Raw genomic sequence first — 16,225 nt, forward strand, 5'->3', positions numbered from 1 at the left:
TTCATGCCAGGAACCATGTGCCATGACAGCCCCACCCCAACTGTGCTGAGCTGGCCACCGAGACCCGGAGCAGTAGCACATGCCTGTAAAGCCCATGCTGGGGAGACTGAAAACAGGAGGATCACTATGAGTCTGAGCTGTGTAGGGAGACCCTGTATCAAATACACAAAACAAATTTTACAAAAAGGAATACACATTTAATTAGAAATTTTAAAAACTATGGAAAAGCAAAAAAATACAGCACTCATAATGCCTTGAGGTACAGTATATAGTATTTAGTAATTCATTTCACTTAATGTATCATGCTTTGCCATATTAATGTACAGTATGCCATTCCAAAATTTAGCTGATTCCCCAGTTACAAAGTTTAATAAGTTCTTTTAAAGATATTTTTTTCAAATGAAACTGGGATAAATATCTTTGCATATTTTCAAGCTCTCTCATTGTTTCTCACAGTAAATTCTAGAAATGGAAATTCCGGGTTAGATATATGAATTTTTTGAGACTTATGAAAAATTTAACTTAGTAGACTTTCTTTGATGTCTTACATTTCTAAAAACAGTGAGTCAATTGGAACGATGAGAGTCGCACTCTGGGTGGCTTCCCGCATGGCAACAGTCCCAAGCGGAGCTGTTAGGTACCCAGTTAGCCAACTAAACCCCAGGTGAACTGTTCGTGTTGTCATGGTTCCTGCAGCAGGAAGTCTGGCTGCCGGCTCTCTTGTGTACCAGGCCCACAGGTGTCTCCTGCATCCATTCCCCTCCCCTGTCAGCCTGTGCAGTAAAACACAGGACTGAAAGAGACGGAACAGGTCGGGACCAAGGTGGCTGTCATCATTTCCACTTGCTTCTGCACTTCGCTATGCATATGCTTCCCAACATACTTGCGAGACATTTCAGTCTGAACATGAAAGACTGGGTGCCACTGAGGAGTAGCTAAATACATTCAAGAGGAATGAAAAATAATATCAAGCAACACTCCTTCCATTGCCAGATTCCATTTTCAATCTCATATTTTGCATCAAAAAACACGGTTTCACAGCAAAAGAGATGAATTGCTATCATTGTGGAAGATGTGTGTTTTTGAACTTGAGACCCATTTTGACCCTGGGTACCATTAACGAGCTGCTTTTATTGTAAAATTAGTAAGAAAAAACTAAGGTGATGTTAAAGTATTACCAAGAATCTCTTAAGTCACCTAACTGAGGTCACAGCAGCATGCCTGATGCTTTCCTTTTAAGCCTAGCTAGAGATCATTATCATGAATAGCTATCACTAGGACATTTTCCAAACAGACCATAGAAATAAACTTATTTTCATTGATCCTAACATTAAAAAGACAAAGAAGATCCAATGAAATGAAGACAAAGAATATCACCTGTTGGTTATAAGATTACAAGTGGGATGTTATTAAATCACTTACACTTTTAGCTTATTACTCATACTACTCTTACAATTAATAATAAATTATTTCCATTTGTAAGTAATAACAGTTTTGACTAGGCTAGGAAAACAGCAGTTGTTCTGCAAAATTTCTTCGTAAATAACACAGAATTTCTAAAGTCAAAAGCAGAGATCACTCCAGCAGCACATAAACTGTAACCAGGACAGGACAGTACAGAGATTAGCCTGGCGCCTGATCAATGACATGCAAATTCACTAAGCATTCCATATTTTAAATAAATAAAAAAGAAAAATGCAAAACCTTGTTTGATGTAAGGCCTAACCTAAATGGTCGTGTTATTTTGGAGAAATAAATGTATCAATTTTCCCTTCTGTGATGCAGGATTAAGCAATTTGTACTAATTCTCCAGAGGACAACTAAAGAGCTCTTTCTGATGGGGAAAGTGTTTTAAAACCATTAAAGGGCTAATAAGTGAGTTAGGAAGTGCTTGACCAAGATCTACGAGAAAATGAGAATTCAAAGAGGCAAGATTCAAACAATCTGTCAGCAAGGCTCTACTGCTTCACAGGAATTCTCTAAGCCAGAAGATCAAACTTGAAAATCCTGGGTTTCAGGAAAAAACAAGCTTTTCATGAGTTATTCTTTTATAACTTTTGATTTTATTTTAATATACAGATATCACCTTCAAACAAACAAACAAGGTGCTTCATTTCACAGCTTTGAGACCCCACCAAACATCAGAGGCATTGGTAGCCCACAAACCTCACTAGACATAGAAAGCACCAGCAACCCAGAGATCTTTGGGGACCTCAGTAGAAGCACACAGCCAGACAACACAACCAACAAGGAAGATACATGAAAGAGATCATTGGATTCACCTCGTCAGGTAACACTCAAACCACCTGAGATACCAGAAGACAAAGATGGAACACACACTTCATATACCAGTGGAACAACCGACAACCTCAAATGCTTTTTTTCAGAAAACAAACTAACCAGTCTGATGAAACAGCTGGATACAACAGTTTGCTCTCTTCTGTGTAGATTGTGTGAACAACCTCACCACTGTCTTGTGTACTACATTTACTAAAATGCTATGAACTCTCTCCTCTGCCATGCTGCCCTGCCATACAGCCAGTCAATTATGGACGTGAACCTCTACGAACTGTGAGCTACAACAGATCTTTCCCCTTTCACTTGTTGGTGACAAGTATTTTTTGTCCCAGCAATCGGAAAAAAGGTATTTAAAACAGATTTTGGTACTGAGAATTGGGTAGTCCTGTGGTTCAGAAGCCTTTGAAACTGGCTTGTAAGAGGAATTTGGGGAGTTCTGGAGATGCTGGCTGGAGAAACAGCTGCATAATGCTGTGAACAAAGTTTGATGGGAGAGTGTGGTCAAAACCAGAATGTTAATGAAAATGTGGCCAGCTGGTAAAGACCAGGCTCGGGTTGAACTCCAGGCCATGGGTGTTATGCTGTGGCAGAAAATTTCTCTGCATTTTGTTTAGGTCTAGAGATAATGCAGAAGACTAAGATTAAAGGCAGCAGACCAATAATCTGGTGGAAGAAATTTCAAGGATGTCTAACGCTGAGGTGGTGGCACAGCTATTCTTGGGGCCTTGTGGCTCACTATACCTTGAGAATCAACAGCAAACAGCCCGATAAAATGATTGAAAATTCTGATTTTACCTGAAAGGAAACACCAGTAAAGTTACTGCCTGCAAAGATGGAGCAGAGAACTTGGGTGCTAAAAAGATTAGTGTTAAAAAGCCAAGTACATTGGACCAGGACAACAGAAAAGATGTAGGGAGGATATCACAAGAACCAGCAGGACTCCATTCTTCACAGCCTCAAAATTACAAAGGTGACTTTGTTTTTGAGATGAGAGCCCCAGGGCAACATCTTCCAGAAGGGAGGTAGTTTAGGGAATGGGATTCACAGTGTTTGGCAATCCAGGCCCTCAATTCCTACAGTCAAGAGAAGGAAGCCTGGCTACTGCTTCAGCCAGCAATTGATCTTTGTGTCACCCACATGGTGCTGCTTTTAGGTGGCTCATGAGGCTTCTGCCCAGATTTCAGAAGAAGACCTGGGAAGGCAGTGCGTGAAGCTGAAAGTGCCCTGGTGTGTATTTTCCACAGTACATCTCAACACAGACTAGTCACATTTTAAGTATTCAAGAATAATGTGGTTAACAGCTAACTTGAAGTTCTAGACATTAAAGGATAAGAAAGAGGATAAGTGTTATCATTGTTCTCTGGTCTACCCTGTTATTAACTGCAAACTATTCTTCAATTTTTAAAGTCCTTTCACAGTTTGTCTTTTTAAAGGATACATTCAATTTTAATAGAGTTTTCATCAGGAAGAATCACAGCAAGAGAAGCAGGAAAACAAAGAGTCTATTAAGGAATCTCTTCCATTCACCCTTTCCATCCAATCAACAAAAATTCAAGTAGTGCCACTTGCCCAGGACTGTGATGAAGACAGACAGAAACAAGCCTAGTCCTGAGATATTTTCTTGAGGAAAACAGAAAAAGAATCATTTACCAGATAAGAAATATGACAAAGATAATCATAGAATAGAGTAGCCAGGGAAGGACAACCTGGACCATTGACACTTAGGCTGAGAGCTACACGACAAAAGGGTGCTGAATGCTCAAAATGTCATGAAAAGAATCCCAGGTAGGGAGTAAAGTATGTGCAGAATCCTGAAGATACAGGAAAAAAAAAAAATTAAGAAAAAACCCAAGAAATCCCCCACAATGTTACAAGAGATAATTTGGGTGGGATATGGCAGAAGATAGCGCAATATGCAATTAGGGAGTAGGTGGTGAGAAACCCATAAGACCTTAATTTTATGTTTTGTTTGCGGAACCGGGGATTGAACTCAGGCCCTTGTGCTTGCCAGGGAAGTGCTTATTCCACTGAGCCATCTCCCCGGCTCCGACCTTAATTTTATGTTAACAGCAACAGGAAAGCACTACATTTTAATGTCTGAAAGATTTTAATGGCATCTCCATTTCAGATAATGACTGCGGCACGCTGAAAAACTGTTTAAGGATAGTAAAGATAGTAAAGATGAAACCTGAGATTTCAGTTAGAAGGCAAGTGAGTAGAGCAGGCCAGCGAAGGTGGTTGCGTTCTGGGCTAAGAACGTGGAAAATTAAGGACCTCTGCCTCTACCAGTTTTGCAGAAGCTATCCTCTGCGCTGCAAGAAATCCCAGACAAGGTCAACGTTGTTGTTTTGACCCCTCATGCATTTTGAGAAAAATGTTCCTTTATGTAAATCATCATGAAATTAAAATGCTGTCAATTTCAGCTATAAGAACACATAATCTGATGGCTACTAAAGTATTATTTCCAAAATGAGCCTTTTCTTTTCGAGAAGGTGGTAGGGCCATTCCAAAGCAGATGATACGGGCTTGAGAACTGAGAAAAAGAGGAATCATTCATTAGGACCCTACCCGGAAAGAACCAGGAACAGTACAAATACCTTGAGACAGGAACGAAATCGCTATGTTTAAGCAACAGAAAGAACCCAGGGGCGCGGGAGCAGCAAGGAATGCGGCTCACAGCGAATGCCCAAGCCTGTCTTCTCATCCATCTGTTACCAAGAAGTAGCCACCAAGAAACGGAGAAAAGGATTAAACTACAGCCGGGATTATCTTTTCACTAAAGCTTCACGGAAGATGATAAAAAAAAAAAAAAAACAAAAAAAACACCGCACCTAGCGAACAGAACAGAGATGAAAGTGAATGCCTACATCTAGGAGGGCCTGGCCGTGTATTCCGGAAGGCGTGACAACTGGGTTCTTAACCGCGGCCGCCACACCCTCAAGCATCAACACGTCAGGAAAGTCTTGTAGACTTTATTCCTGCCAAAGTTCTTCAATCCACTTCCCACTCGGCGGCTTTGCCTACCCCACCCAGCGCTTGCACACTAACAAGCGGCTTCTCCCATTAGCGGAGTACATAAACCTGAGGCAATTCCGGAAACGGTGCGCTAGCAGAAAAACGCCAGGCGACACGGCCCCGCGCCCGCCGCACAGCTGCTACATCACCGGAAGTTGCTAGTGTGACGCACAAAAACTGCCAGGGGGCGTGTCTTCCCAGCAGCCAATGAATTCTTCCCACCTCCTTTCTCTCGTCACAGTTATCCAATCCTGGGCTGCAGCGTTTAAGGGGCGGGACCGAAGGGAGATCCGGGAATCTACCGGGACCTGGCATCTCTGTTACTGCAAAGCCAGGAGGGAGGGAAGATGGTTTACATCTCGAATGGTGAGTTGGTGTTGCTGTGGGGATGGCTGTTGACTTAGAAAGCTAGACCCTGGGATTTCTTCCTTCCACATTAGCTGGGTCCAGGACTTTCGTGCCCAGTCGTGTAGAGGCCCAGCGTGGGCGCATTAGCTGATTGGATCAGGGCGGTCTTGGGTGGAGGACCCTTTGCTGAGCGTCTTGCTGGTGTCCTCCCCGCCCCACGCTGAGATTTGCGAGCCCAGAGGCTTTTCTCCGATACAGCTAGCTTCTGTATTTTGTTTTTCTGGTTTTTGGGGGGTTTTGTGTGTGTGTGTGTGTGTGTGTGTGTGTGTGTGTGTTTTGGCAGGCTCTCACTTTGTAGTGTGTGCTAGCCTTGAACACTGTTTACGTCGTTCGGACTGGCCTCGAACTCACGGCTGCCTCAGTCTCCCAAGTGCTGGGATTATGTGCGTGCGGCCCCATGGTCAGCTACAGCTAGCCTCTCATTGTGGATTTGAGAAAGTGGCGCTTCCTCACATTGGGGTTCTTCACCAGAAGGTCTACAATAGTGATCCCGGCTTCTAGCGCTTTTGCCTCGGGGACTGTTAGTGTTGTATGCTTATTAATCTAACAGACCTGGTCAGGTAATAATTGTTACCTGATTTGGGAAACAAGCACTGATAAAATTACTTGCCCTTGATCACAAAGATAGTTTCATGGCTGAGTTTAGATTCGAAGCTCTTTCTGTTCTGCGAGTAAAAAAAATAAAATAAAATTACGAGTAAAAAAAAAAATAAAATAAAATAAAAAGTAAACAACTGATGGGACCAAAGTTGATAATTAGATAAAAGCAGGATAGGAGGACCCCCCACACACACACACGCACACGAGCTTGTATCTAGTCATATATACACAGCGTTTTGCCTAAATTTTACGAAGCTCAGGAAGTTGTAAATTATTACCGGAATATAAAAATAAGCAAGAGGGTTCCATGACGTTCCAGAGAAAATGACTTGGAGGAAGACAGCATAACTGGTTCAGGTCAGCGTCAGAACCATCTGCTCCCCCGTTTGACTCCAGTGAAATTCCTTGCTCCAGTTTTGGCGAGTTCTTGGGTACTTGGAAGAAGGCGTTGGTTCTGTTTGAATCATCTGTTTTTATCTAGAGATTCATCTAGAAAGAATTAAAATAGTCAGATCTGTCTGTTTACCCTGTGCTTTTTCTTCTTTCCAAATGTTCGTGTTACCCACTTAAAATTTTTTGAAGTAAGTAGGGTAGTGGACAGTAAAAGAAGGCATCAGGATGTCATGTGGACCTTTGCACTTGTGAACTCTTGCAGATTTCAGTTTGTTCTATATTCTTTGTGATTAGTTGGCCTGGTGACACATGCCTGTAATCCCAGCATTCAGGAGGCTGAGGCAAGAGGATTGCTGTGAGTTCAAAGCCAGTCTGAACTGCGTAGCAAGACCTTGTCTCAAAAAAGTAATTAAATAAAATTAAAATTTGTGATTAATGTTAGTAGTATCCGTTTATCCATTATCAGATAATTCCTTCTATTTGTTGAGTGCCTTAATGTATTAGCATTGTCCTTTTCCATACACTTAAATACTCTTGTTAGACTTTCTCATTTCTGTTGTTGAGAAATGTAACTTCCTTTGAGCTTTTCTTCTGGGGTTCTGGAGAGACAAAGGGTTCTGTCTTCAGAAAGCTTTTCTCCCTCTGCTCTTCAGGAGGGAAAATATAAACAGCAAGATAAGATCATGGACAGACTGATAAAAGTTTCTTTACACTCAAAATTTATGAGTTCAGATTAGATCATTAGGTTGATCTTCTTAGAAGGACTGCATTTACCAGTACTGTACTTTGGAACCAACAAAATATTCCTCAGATGACTTTTCATGCTTTTCAGAATTCCATAGCATGGCTAGCCTTGGAATACGTTTTCTCGGGGAAGGGAAATATCCCATCTGCCAACAAAGCACAGCTAATGAGAAGCAGGACCGAGCCCACACCTGCTCATTGACTCCAGCCTTTCTTGCCACCTCAGTGAGAGCTTAGATCCAAACCGGACCAGCCTGAAAGGTTTAGGAGAGGAAACGTAAACCCTGGTAAAGGAGGGGTGCAAATAAAACCCTGGGGATAATGTAGAGGTGAGGCAGGTGGTGAACAGCTGTTCTTCTCAAAATTTTCTGACCTCTTGATTTGCATGGCCGAAACTAACTTTTCATCTAATAGTTGCTGTTATTTTAAAGTGGTTTGGGGAAAAAAAAAAAAGTCCTCCTTATATTATTAAGTCCAGTTTTTCTTGGGGTAAAGCTATTGTTAAGAGCATCCTGCACTAGACAAGAGTGGTCATTTCAAAGAAGGAGAAGCCAAACACCCTTCAGAACCTGGAGACTCATTGCTTTATAGAGATTTGATCACAATAACTCTTCCTAAAGACTTGTGATTGTAGATAGACAATAGACTATGCAAGGCAAGAGGAACCTGCTGAATGTGAACCATTTAGGAAAATGGAAGTGATTAAACATTCCTTTATATCTGCCCAGCCTACACATTGTAGTGTATAAACCGATAATGGTATGCCCATGTTCATAGTAGCGTGATTCACTGTCTCAGTTACTTTTCTCTTGTTGCTAAGACGAAATACCTGACACCCAGATTTAAGGAAGGAAAGGTCTATTTAGTTCACAGTTTCTGGAGGTTTCGGTCTATGCTCAGCTGGCTCCCAGGCAGAGAGGCACAGCAGAGAGCAGCAGTTCATGGCAGCAGAAAACAGCAGAGCAAAGGGAGGGGCAGCAGCTGTGGCCTCTAGCCAGCCTCTCTCCCCTCCTTACACCCTGTGCTGGGGGTGCAGCACTCACACCATGTCCATGCCCTCCTCTTGCATAAGATAAGGATGTTTACAAATTTAACCATCCTGGCTCTCAGCTGAGTCACTTAATTAAACTTCTAAACTTCTCAAGTTGACACAGTGTATCAACCAGTACATTCACAGTAAGCAACCTGTGATCTTCTGTCCTTGGACAAAATGTATATACATACAATAAAGTATTGTTCAGTCTTTTTTTGACAGTTAAGTAAGGTAGGCCCAAAAGACAGACATTTTGTTGTTGGTAACCTTGACTGTGTCTGAAATTTGGTAACGATTAGCAGCCGGTAGCCAGAATTGTCTGTTCCGTCTCTCACTTTCTAGTTCTTGGTTTTCACATGTGTGTGCCATTTTTATGTCTTGTTATACAATAATTCAATAAAGGTACTTCTCATAAGGTTTCTATGGTAGTTAAGTTCATAGTCAAGAAATAGACTCTTGGGCTGGTGAGATGGCTCAGTGGTCTAAAGCACCTACTTAGAACAAGCTAAGCAAAAGCACAGGGATGGGTTCAATCCCCAGCACCACATGCCAGCCAGCCCCGCCCCCTGGTGGGCTGAACTGGCCACACACTAAATAAATAAATATTAAAAAAAAAAAGAAATAGACTCTTGTTGCCCAGGGCTCAGGCAGTGGGTGATAGCGTCAGGGTTTAACGGGTATAAAGTTACGGGTCGGGAAGGGAAGGTTTCAGAGGTGGACGGTGGTGAGCGTGGCGCAAGTGGAAGTGTGGGCGGACTTTATGCCACACAACTACCTAAAAATTGATAAAATCTGAACTTTTATGTTCTATAGATTTTACCACTAAAATGTTTGATTAAATGCATTTTACCAATAAAAAAGGAAGAAAAACTCTTGGCTAGAATGAAATCACCCACAAGACTTGAGTATTGTAGTTTTTGGCATTTGTCATATTGAAGGGCTAGCTTCTCATGTTGACTATTCAGAATAGTGGCTGAGTTTATCATTGTTACCTAATTAATTAAACATAATCCCTCTTCCCTTAGGGATTTGTTTGGTTTCTTTTTTTTTTTTTTTCTTTTCTTTCTTTTTTTTTTTTTTTTAAGTAAATTTGCACTATGTAACCCATGCTGGCCTCAAACTCAGCAGTCCTCCTGCCTCAGCTTCCTGAGTGCTGGGATTACAGGTGTGCGTCACCACACCAGGCTTGGGTTCGGGCTCTGTAACACTCACTGGTTTCTTTATTCTTTATAGGACAAGTGTTGGACAGTCGGAGTCAGTCCCCTTGGAGACTATCATTAATAACAGATTTCTTCTGGGGAATAGCCGAGTTCGTGGTTTTGTTGTAAGTATAGTAGTGCTCTTAATTGCCTGGTGTTTTGACTGAAGTACCCTAGGTATATTATATGGAGATTTCCAGGTACACAAACTTAGCTTTCCTGAAGCAATTAATTTTAATTTTAAAAATTGCTTTACAAAGAGAAATTAATATTTGCTTAATGATACAGCTGCTACCACCAAACCTCTTCATAATTGTGAATATAAATAGTTGGGTTGCTAAACTTGACCCTGTTTTAACTAAGTAGCTGACTTTGGAGTGAAGAGTTAGACATGATGCACAGACCAAAAATTTTAAACTTTTGCATAACTTCAAGTAATTGTGCATTACATATATTTTTGGCTTTTTATATGCTATTTTATAAAAATTAACTACTGGCAAGTTTTACTCAAAGGGAAGCAAAGAAATGGGAGACGGTCCTTCACTGACTGTGGCGTCAGTAGGGCCATCATGTCGTGAAGAAGAGTGGCTGTCAGAGGCAGTGACTCCACATGGAGGAAGCCGTGTGAAGGGTGGCGCCGCACATGGCATATCGAGCTGTGATCTCTATTTGCTTGTAGGTGTTGTTTAGAAAGTTGAACGTTATAGCCATGTACAGCATAAATTAAAAGGAATAGAATGTAAAATAAATGAGATGCTTCCAAAGAAAAATATAGCAGGGGGAAAGGGGAGGGGGCTAGGCTATATAGCTCAGTGGCATAAGCCCCTGCCTGACAAGTGCAGGGTCCTGAGTTCGATCCTCAATACCCAAAAAAAGAAAGAAAAAATATAGCTTGGGGGAAAAAGAAGGGGGCGGGAGATAGCTCAGTGGTGTAAACCCCTTGCCTGACAAGTACAAGGTCCTGAATTTGATGCCCCACTCCAAAAAAAGAGAATACCACAGAGGACAAGAGAGGGTCCTAAGTTAAGCACAAAACTACATTGTTTTACAAATTTTGGCTATTCTTTTCCACAAACAAAATGCCATTTCACTGGATTCCCAGAAGCCCCATTTCTCCGTTATAACAGCCTCAGCCCCTCACTCTGTAAGGCAAGGTTAGGTAGGCTGGAGGCAGGGGCAGTGCAGGAGGAAGGGGCCTGGGGTACTACAAACAGACTCTGGACCCTCCCAGTGGATTGTGAGTGGAAGAAGGAAGGCCAGGATGACTCTGCTTTGATATTCTGTCTAGGAGAATGATCAACAGAAAAGGAGTAGAAGGAACGGGCTGAGACAGATGCTTAAAACAGGTAGTCATCCAGCCGGATGTGCAAAAGTGGATTTGGAACTACTGGGTTTAATCACCTTTTCATGTAGGTGAGGAAGCTGCATGTCCAGTTAAGACCATGGAAGTATGCTTTTATAATATTGGCAAGAGTGATCCCTCTTGATCCCTGTTTCTGTTCCTTGTTTCAGTTTCAAAACTCTACTTCAGCAAGATGTAAAGAAAGGAAGAGGCTACAGAAACTCATCTGATTCCAGATACGATGATGGAAGAGGGTATTTCTTTTCTTTTTTAATAACAGTTGTTTACCCCTTTGCGTAGCAAATTCCATTTGGTATTTAGATAGATAGGTAGATTTAGGCTTTTGAAAATGAGCAATTTAAATCCCACTTCACAAAATGAATGTTACTGTAAATTAAAAGCAAAATAACCTCTGATTGGATGAAAGTTAATCTGGAAATACTAAATCGACATTGAATATCCAATGGGAAAAGCCTAAATTAAAGGATAAAAACAGATAGTGAACATTAAAATCTGGAGATTTCAGTCCAGAAGCTAGCTCAGCGGACTAAGCACCTGCTTAGGCAAGTGCAGGGACAGGGGTTTCATTCCTGGCACCACATGCAGCACAGGTCCTGTGCTGGCCCTGCCCCTTGGCACTCTGAACTGGCCACCAAGACCAGGCGTGGTGGTCCAAGCCTATAATTTATACCCAGCGCTGGGGAGGCTGGAAACAAGAGGATCGTTATGAGTCCGAGTTGCATGGTAAGACCTAGTACCAAACACATTAAAAAAAAAAAAAAATCTGGAGATTTCATTTTACAGTCTGAATTTCTAGTTCTTGCTAAAAACCTCAGCAGATCGAGAAAGTCAAGTAGCACTGGGCTAGGCTTGTGTGCCCACGAGGCGGGAAGTAGCAGGACTTGCTGTTCCTCTTGGCACTCTTGGGAGGTGCTGTGGTCGTTTGACTCGTCTTCCTCATGTGCTTAAATGTGTGACTCCTGATCTCAGTGGTAGTTCCTAAAGAATATCCTTGGGATTATGTAGTTACTGAGTGGTTAAAAGAAAATGCGCGGAGGTGTTTTCTACCAAGCCGTGGATGCTAAAGCCGGGCATGGCGCGTGCCTGTAATCCTAGCACTTCAGAGGCTGAGGCAGGAAGCTTGCAGCAGGCAGCCTGACTTGCAAGGTGAGGCCCTGTCTCAAAACAAACAGTGGATATTTTATCTTTTATTAGGCCGCCAGGAAACCCTCCCCGAAGAATGGGTAGAATCAATCATCTTCATGGTCCCAGTCCCCCGCCAATGGGTGGTGGATGAGGAAGGTAATGTAAAAGCTACAGTTTTATAAGATTTTATTTTGATAATCCTTCCTTAGTAATTTTTCTTTGGGAAAAAACAGTAACTGCCAAACAGTTTGTTATTACTATACACAGTATTATTTGGAAAAATAATTGATATCTTTATCTTCGAAAAATTCTTTGATTTCATTAAAATACTGTTTTAGAAAAGTTTTATAACATATAATGTGTTAGGGGCTGGTGAGATGGCTCAGTGGTCTAAAGCACCTACTTAGAACAAGTTTAGCAAAACACGGGGACTGCGGTTCAATCCCCCAGCCCCACATGCCAGCCAGCCCGCCCCCTGGTCGGCTGAGCTGGCCACACACACACACACACACACACACACACAAATAAAAAAAAAACCATATAATGTGTTAGACTTTTCCAACAGGTTCCATTTAGTAACTCATGATAACCTTTTCTTTTAGGTAAATGTCTGCTTTTAAGAAGCAGACAACTGGACGTACACATTCATAGGAGAAGGAAGCCATCCGGAAGTGGAGGTCGGGCCGCGCTGGACGAGTAGATGGATGTGTGCGTCTCCCCAGGAACTGCTCTGTGCTGTCACAGATGAATGAGGTCATGCCAGGAATTCTCTCTGCAGGGAGCTGGCTTGACTGATGCGCAGTTCTATAAATACATATCTTTGTCTCATTGTCTTTTTTGTATAGTTTATTAAGTATTGATATAATTTTAATAAATATTTTTAGGTTGCCTACTGACCTTTCATCTTTGTATAATTAAATCACAGAAACTCAATTCTGAACCTCAAGAAAAGAAATAAAAGGCTGTGTATTTAGTACTGTTAGTGTTCCCTTTTTTCAATTTCTGAGGCGCTGCTCACTGTTGATTTGTTCTCATTTATAAATAAATTGCTGTATTTCAGTAGTATGCATATATATGCGCTCTTGGATTAATGCATTTATTGTGGTCCAGGGCCTTTGCCTCTCTAACCCTTTTTCTTTTCATTTTGAGGCAGGATCTTCTGTGTTGCCAAGTTGTCCAGGCTGGACTTGAACTTGTGATCCTTTTGCCTCGGCCTCCCAGAGTGCTGGGATTACAGGCATGCATTACCATGTTTTCAGTATGTTTATCTCATGAATATTCAATATATTGGGACTGATTTGCTATCAAATATAATTAACAGTATTTATAAAGCCATAGCTAAAGAAAACGGCTTCAGGTGGGGTGTGGTGGCGCACACCTGTAACCCCAGAGCTCAGGAGGCTGAGGCAAGAAACTCATGAATTCAAGGCCAGCCTAAGCTGTAAAGTGAGACCCTGACTCAAAAAGACAAAAAAAGGAAGAAAACTGAACTTCATAATTAAGATACGCTAAATCCATTAAACAGTGCTTAATTATGTTTTAGATCCAAAATATCTCTGCAAAAGTCTCTTGTGTTCAGAGGTGGACCTGTTAGAAGGTAACTGCATCATTGGACTGAACTCAAGTGCTTGTAGGAGGTGGAGCTTAGTTGGGGGCGGGGATCGTCCTTTAAATTGTGTCAGGTACAGTGTCCCAGTGGCCTCCAAGTGACTAATAAAAATGAAGTAGTACAGGTACCTCCCTCGGTCTTTCCTACTAGATGCCTCAGGTAACTCAGCACCCTGTCAATCTATCTAGGGGCATCCAATGAGAAGCATGCAGGGTAGGGCGCACACACTTTAAATCCAAAAACCTGATTTTTATCTTCCCTCTTCCTGTTCCCTTGCTGTCCCAGCACCATGTTCCCATGTGAGCTACCTTTTTGTTTCTAGTGGTGTGACCCTGCATACCCCAAGTACACTTTCCCTTTAATTCCAATCAATGTGTAAGCTTTTTCTTTTACCATCAGGTGTACACTTGCAATTCTTGGTTGCTGTACACAAGAATCTAGAATTTCAGATCCATCACATGCAGTATCACTGTCCTGACAAATACAATTTGTGGGCGTGGGGAGGAATCGAACTTGGGGCCTCTTGCTTGCTAGACCGACCCTGCTGCTGAGCTATATCCCCAGTCTGTCCCTATTGGTTTTCAATTTCATTTGAATGCTGTTAATGTCAACAGTTTTCACTGGAGTGGGGAGCTGTATGAGACTAGGAATTTTAATTTTACCTCAAGCATTGAGCAGTAACAACATGTAATAGGAACTGAAATATTTATAGGGAAAAAATACAGGTAATTCTTCAGTATGTAACAAACTTTGAAATTAAGTGTTTGGATATAGCTAGAAATTCATGTTTATCAGGAAAGAGGGATGTAGTGGCAGAGTAAAGAGTTTATTGGCCACTGGGTTCTGACTTTATTATTTTATTTGGTACAGGGTTTTGCTACACAGCTTGGACTCGTCCATGGTGATCCTCCTGCCTCAGCCTCCCCAGTGCTGGAATTACAGGGGAGTGCCACCATGCCTGGTCTTGATGGCAGGCTCAGCGTGACTGGGGGCGGGGCTGGCACAGCATGCTGTACCAGGGATTGAACCTGGTTGGTGCGTTTGCCAGGCAGGCACTTATCCCACAGAGCTATTTCCCTAGCCCAAGTTCTGACATTTTTACACATTTAAACATCTTAAAGTAGCTTGTGTTCAAATCTAGTCTGCTACGGAATTGTTGATAATCCAAGACAAATCATTTTATCCCAGGTTTTTTCCCCCAGTTTTTTCATTTGTAAAATAGGTGTTCCTTTCTCAAAGAGCCCTCTGCTCAGCAAAAATTAATTTGAAGTTTTATTTGGGTACCTACTATGCTCTGAAGGTAACAGCAGTAGTCGGGAGGCAGTTTACAGGCAAGATTACAACCTAACGCTCCATGCTTCAAAGGAAATAGCCCGCTGAGGGAAGAGCAGCATGAAAAAAGAACAGCAAGAGGAACAACCTGGGGGAGGGCTTGGTATGTCTGAGAAAAAGAAATTAGCTTCATAGGTCTTGAAAGAAACTTGAGTGTGGCTGGGAGCGCTAAGAAAATGGAAGCATGATTTGAGGTGGAAAAAACACAGCAGGAAGCAGATTGGAGCAAGGCCTTGAAGAAAGCTGGTGCAGGTGCTGTCCCCTGGGCCAAAGGAAACATGGTTTATGTATCTGGATGTCCTCCCCACCCCCAAAGCCTCATGCCCTCAGAGATGGGACTTTTGACAAGGGATTGGATGGTGGGGACCTATAGCTGATTTGCTATTAGAAGATAGCGTCTTGTGGGAAGTGTGGGGGGGGTCCCCCTGGGGGTGCATCTTCCTTCCTGCTCCCTGCCTTCCCTCTGCCTCCTGCTGCGAGGCCAACGCCCTTCTGCCAAGCCATGGAACATGCAAGGACTGAAGTTCCTACAACATAAGGCAACATAAACCTCTCCTCCCTTAAATTGTGGGTGTTGGGTATTTTGTCCAAGTGAGGAAGAAAGTAAGAGACATTGTGAGTTTAAACCATGGGTGTGACATTTGATTTTTTGTTTGGGATAACATTGAAACTGTTATCAAGTGGGGTGCTGGATATATGTATTGACGATCTTTACTTTGTAGTATTTTAAAACAAATTTATCTGCATCGGAGAGCTGGGCGTGTAGCACACAGGCCTGTAATCCCAGCACTCCGGGGGCTGAGGCAGGAGAATCGCCATGCGACCTACATAGGTGAGACCCTGTCTTAAAAAACAAAAAGCACAAACACCCTATAGGAGGGACAAGACTGGAAACCGGAGGTCAGTTTGAGAGGGTGTTGTAGGAATCACACCTGTGAGTAGGAAACCAGGTGCCAGTCATGGTCCAGCCCACGGAAAGTGCTCCAAACGCCCCGCTTATTGCCTCCCTGGCCCTCTGCAGTCAATAGGAATCACAACTCACTCTTAGGGCGCAGCCCACGCAGCCGCAGCCCCGCCCCTCCGCCTTTCCCAGAATCCTCCTGGAT

At 42.5% G+C, this 16,225-nt stretch overlaps 1 protein-coding gene across 1 annotated transcript; it reads left to right on the forward strand.

Moving 5' to 3' along the window:
• Nucleotides 1-5,593: 5,593 nt before the first annotated feature.
• Selenok (selenoprotein K) lies at nt 5,594-12,338 on the forward strand. The gene is made up of 4 exons (XM_012514846.2): nt 5,594-5,679; nt 9,725-9,815; nt 11,203-11,286; nt 12,248-12,338. Exons 1-4 carry the CDS (start codon nt 5,661-5,663, stop codon nt 12,336-12,338), a joined length of 285 nt encoding a protein of 94 aa, XP_012370300.2. The 5' UTR covers nt 5,594-5,660.
• The last annotated feature ends 3,887 nt before the right edge of the window (nt 12,339-16,225 follow it).

This window comes from Octodon degus, unplaced genomic scaffold (genome assembly GCF_000260255.1).
Source record: "Octodon degus isolate 3935 unplaced genomic scaffold, OctDeg1.0 scaffold00043, whole genome shotgun sequence".
NCBI classification, from domain to species: Eukaryota; Metazoa; Chordata; class Mammalia; order Rodentia; family Octodontidae; genus Octodon; species Octodon degus.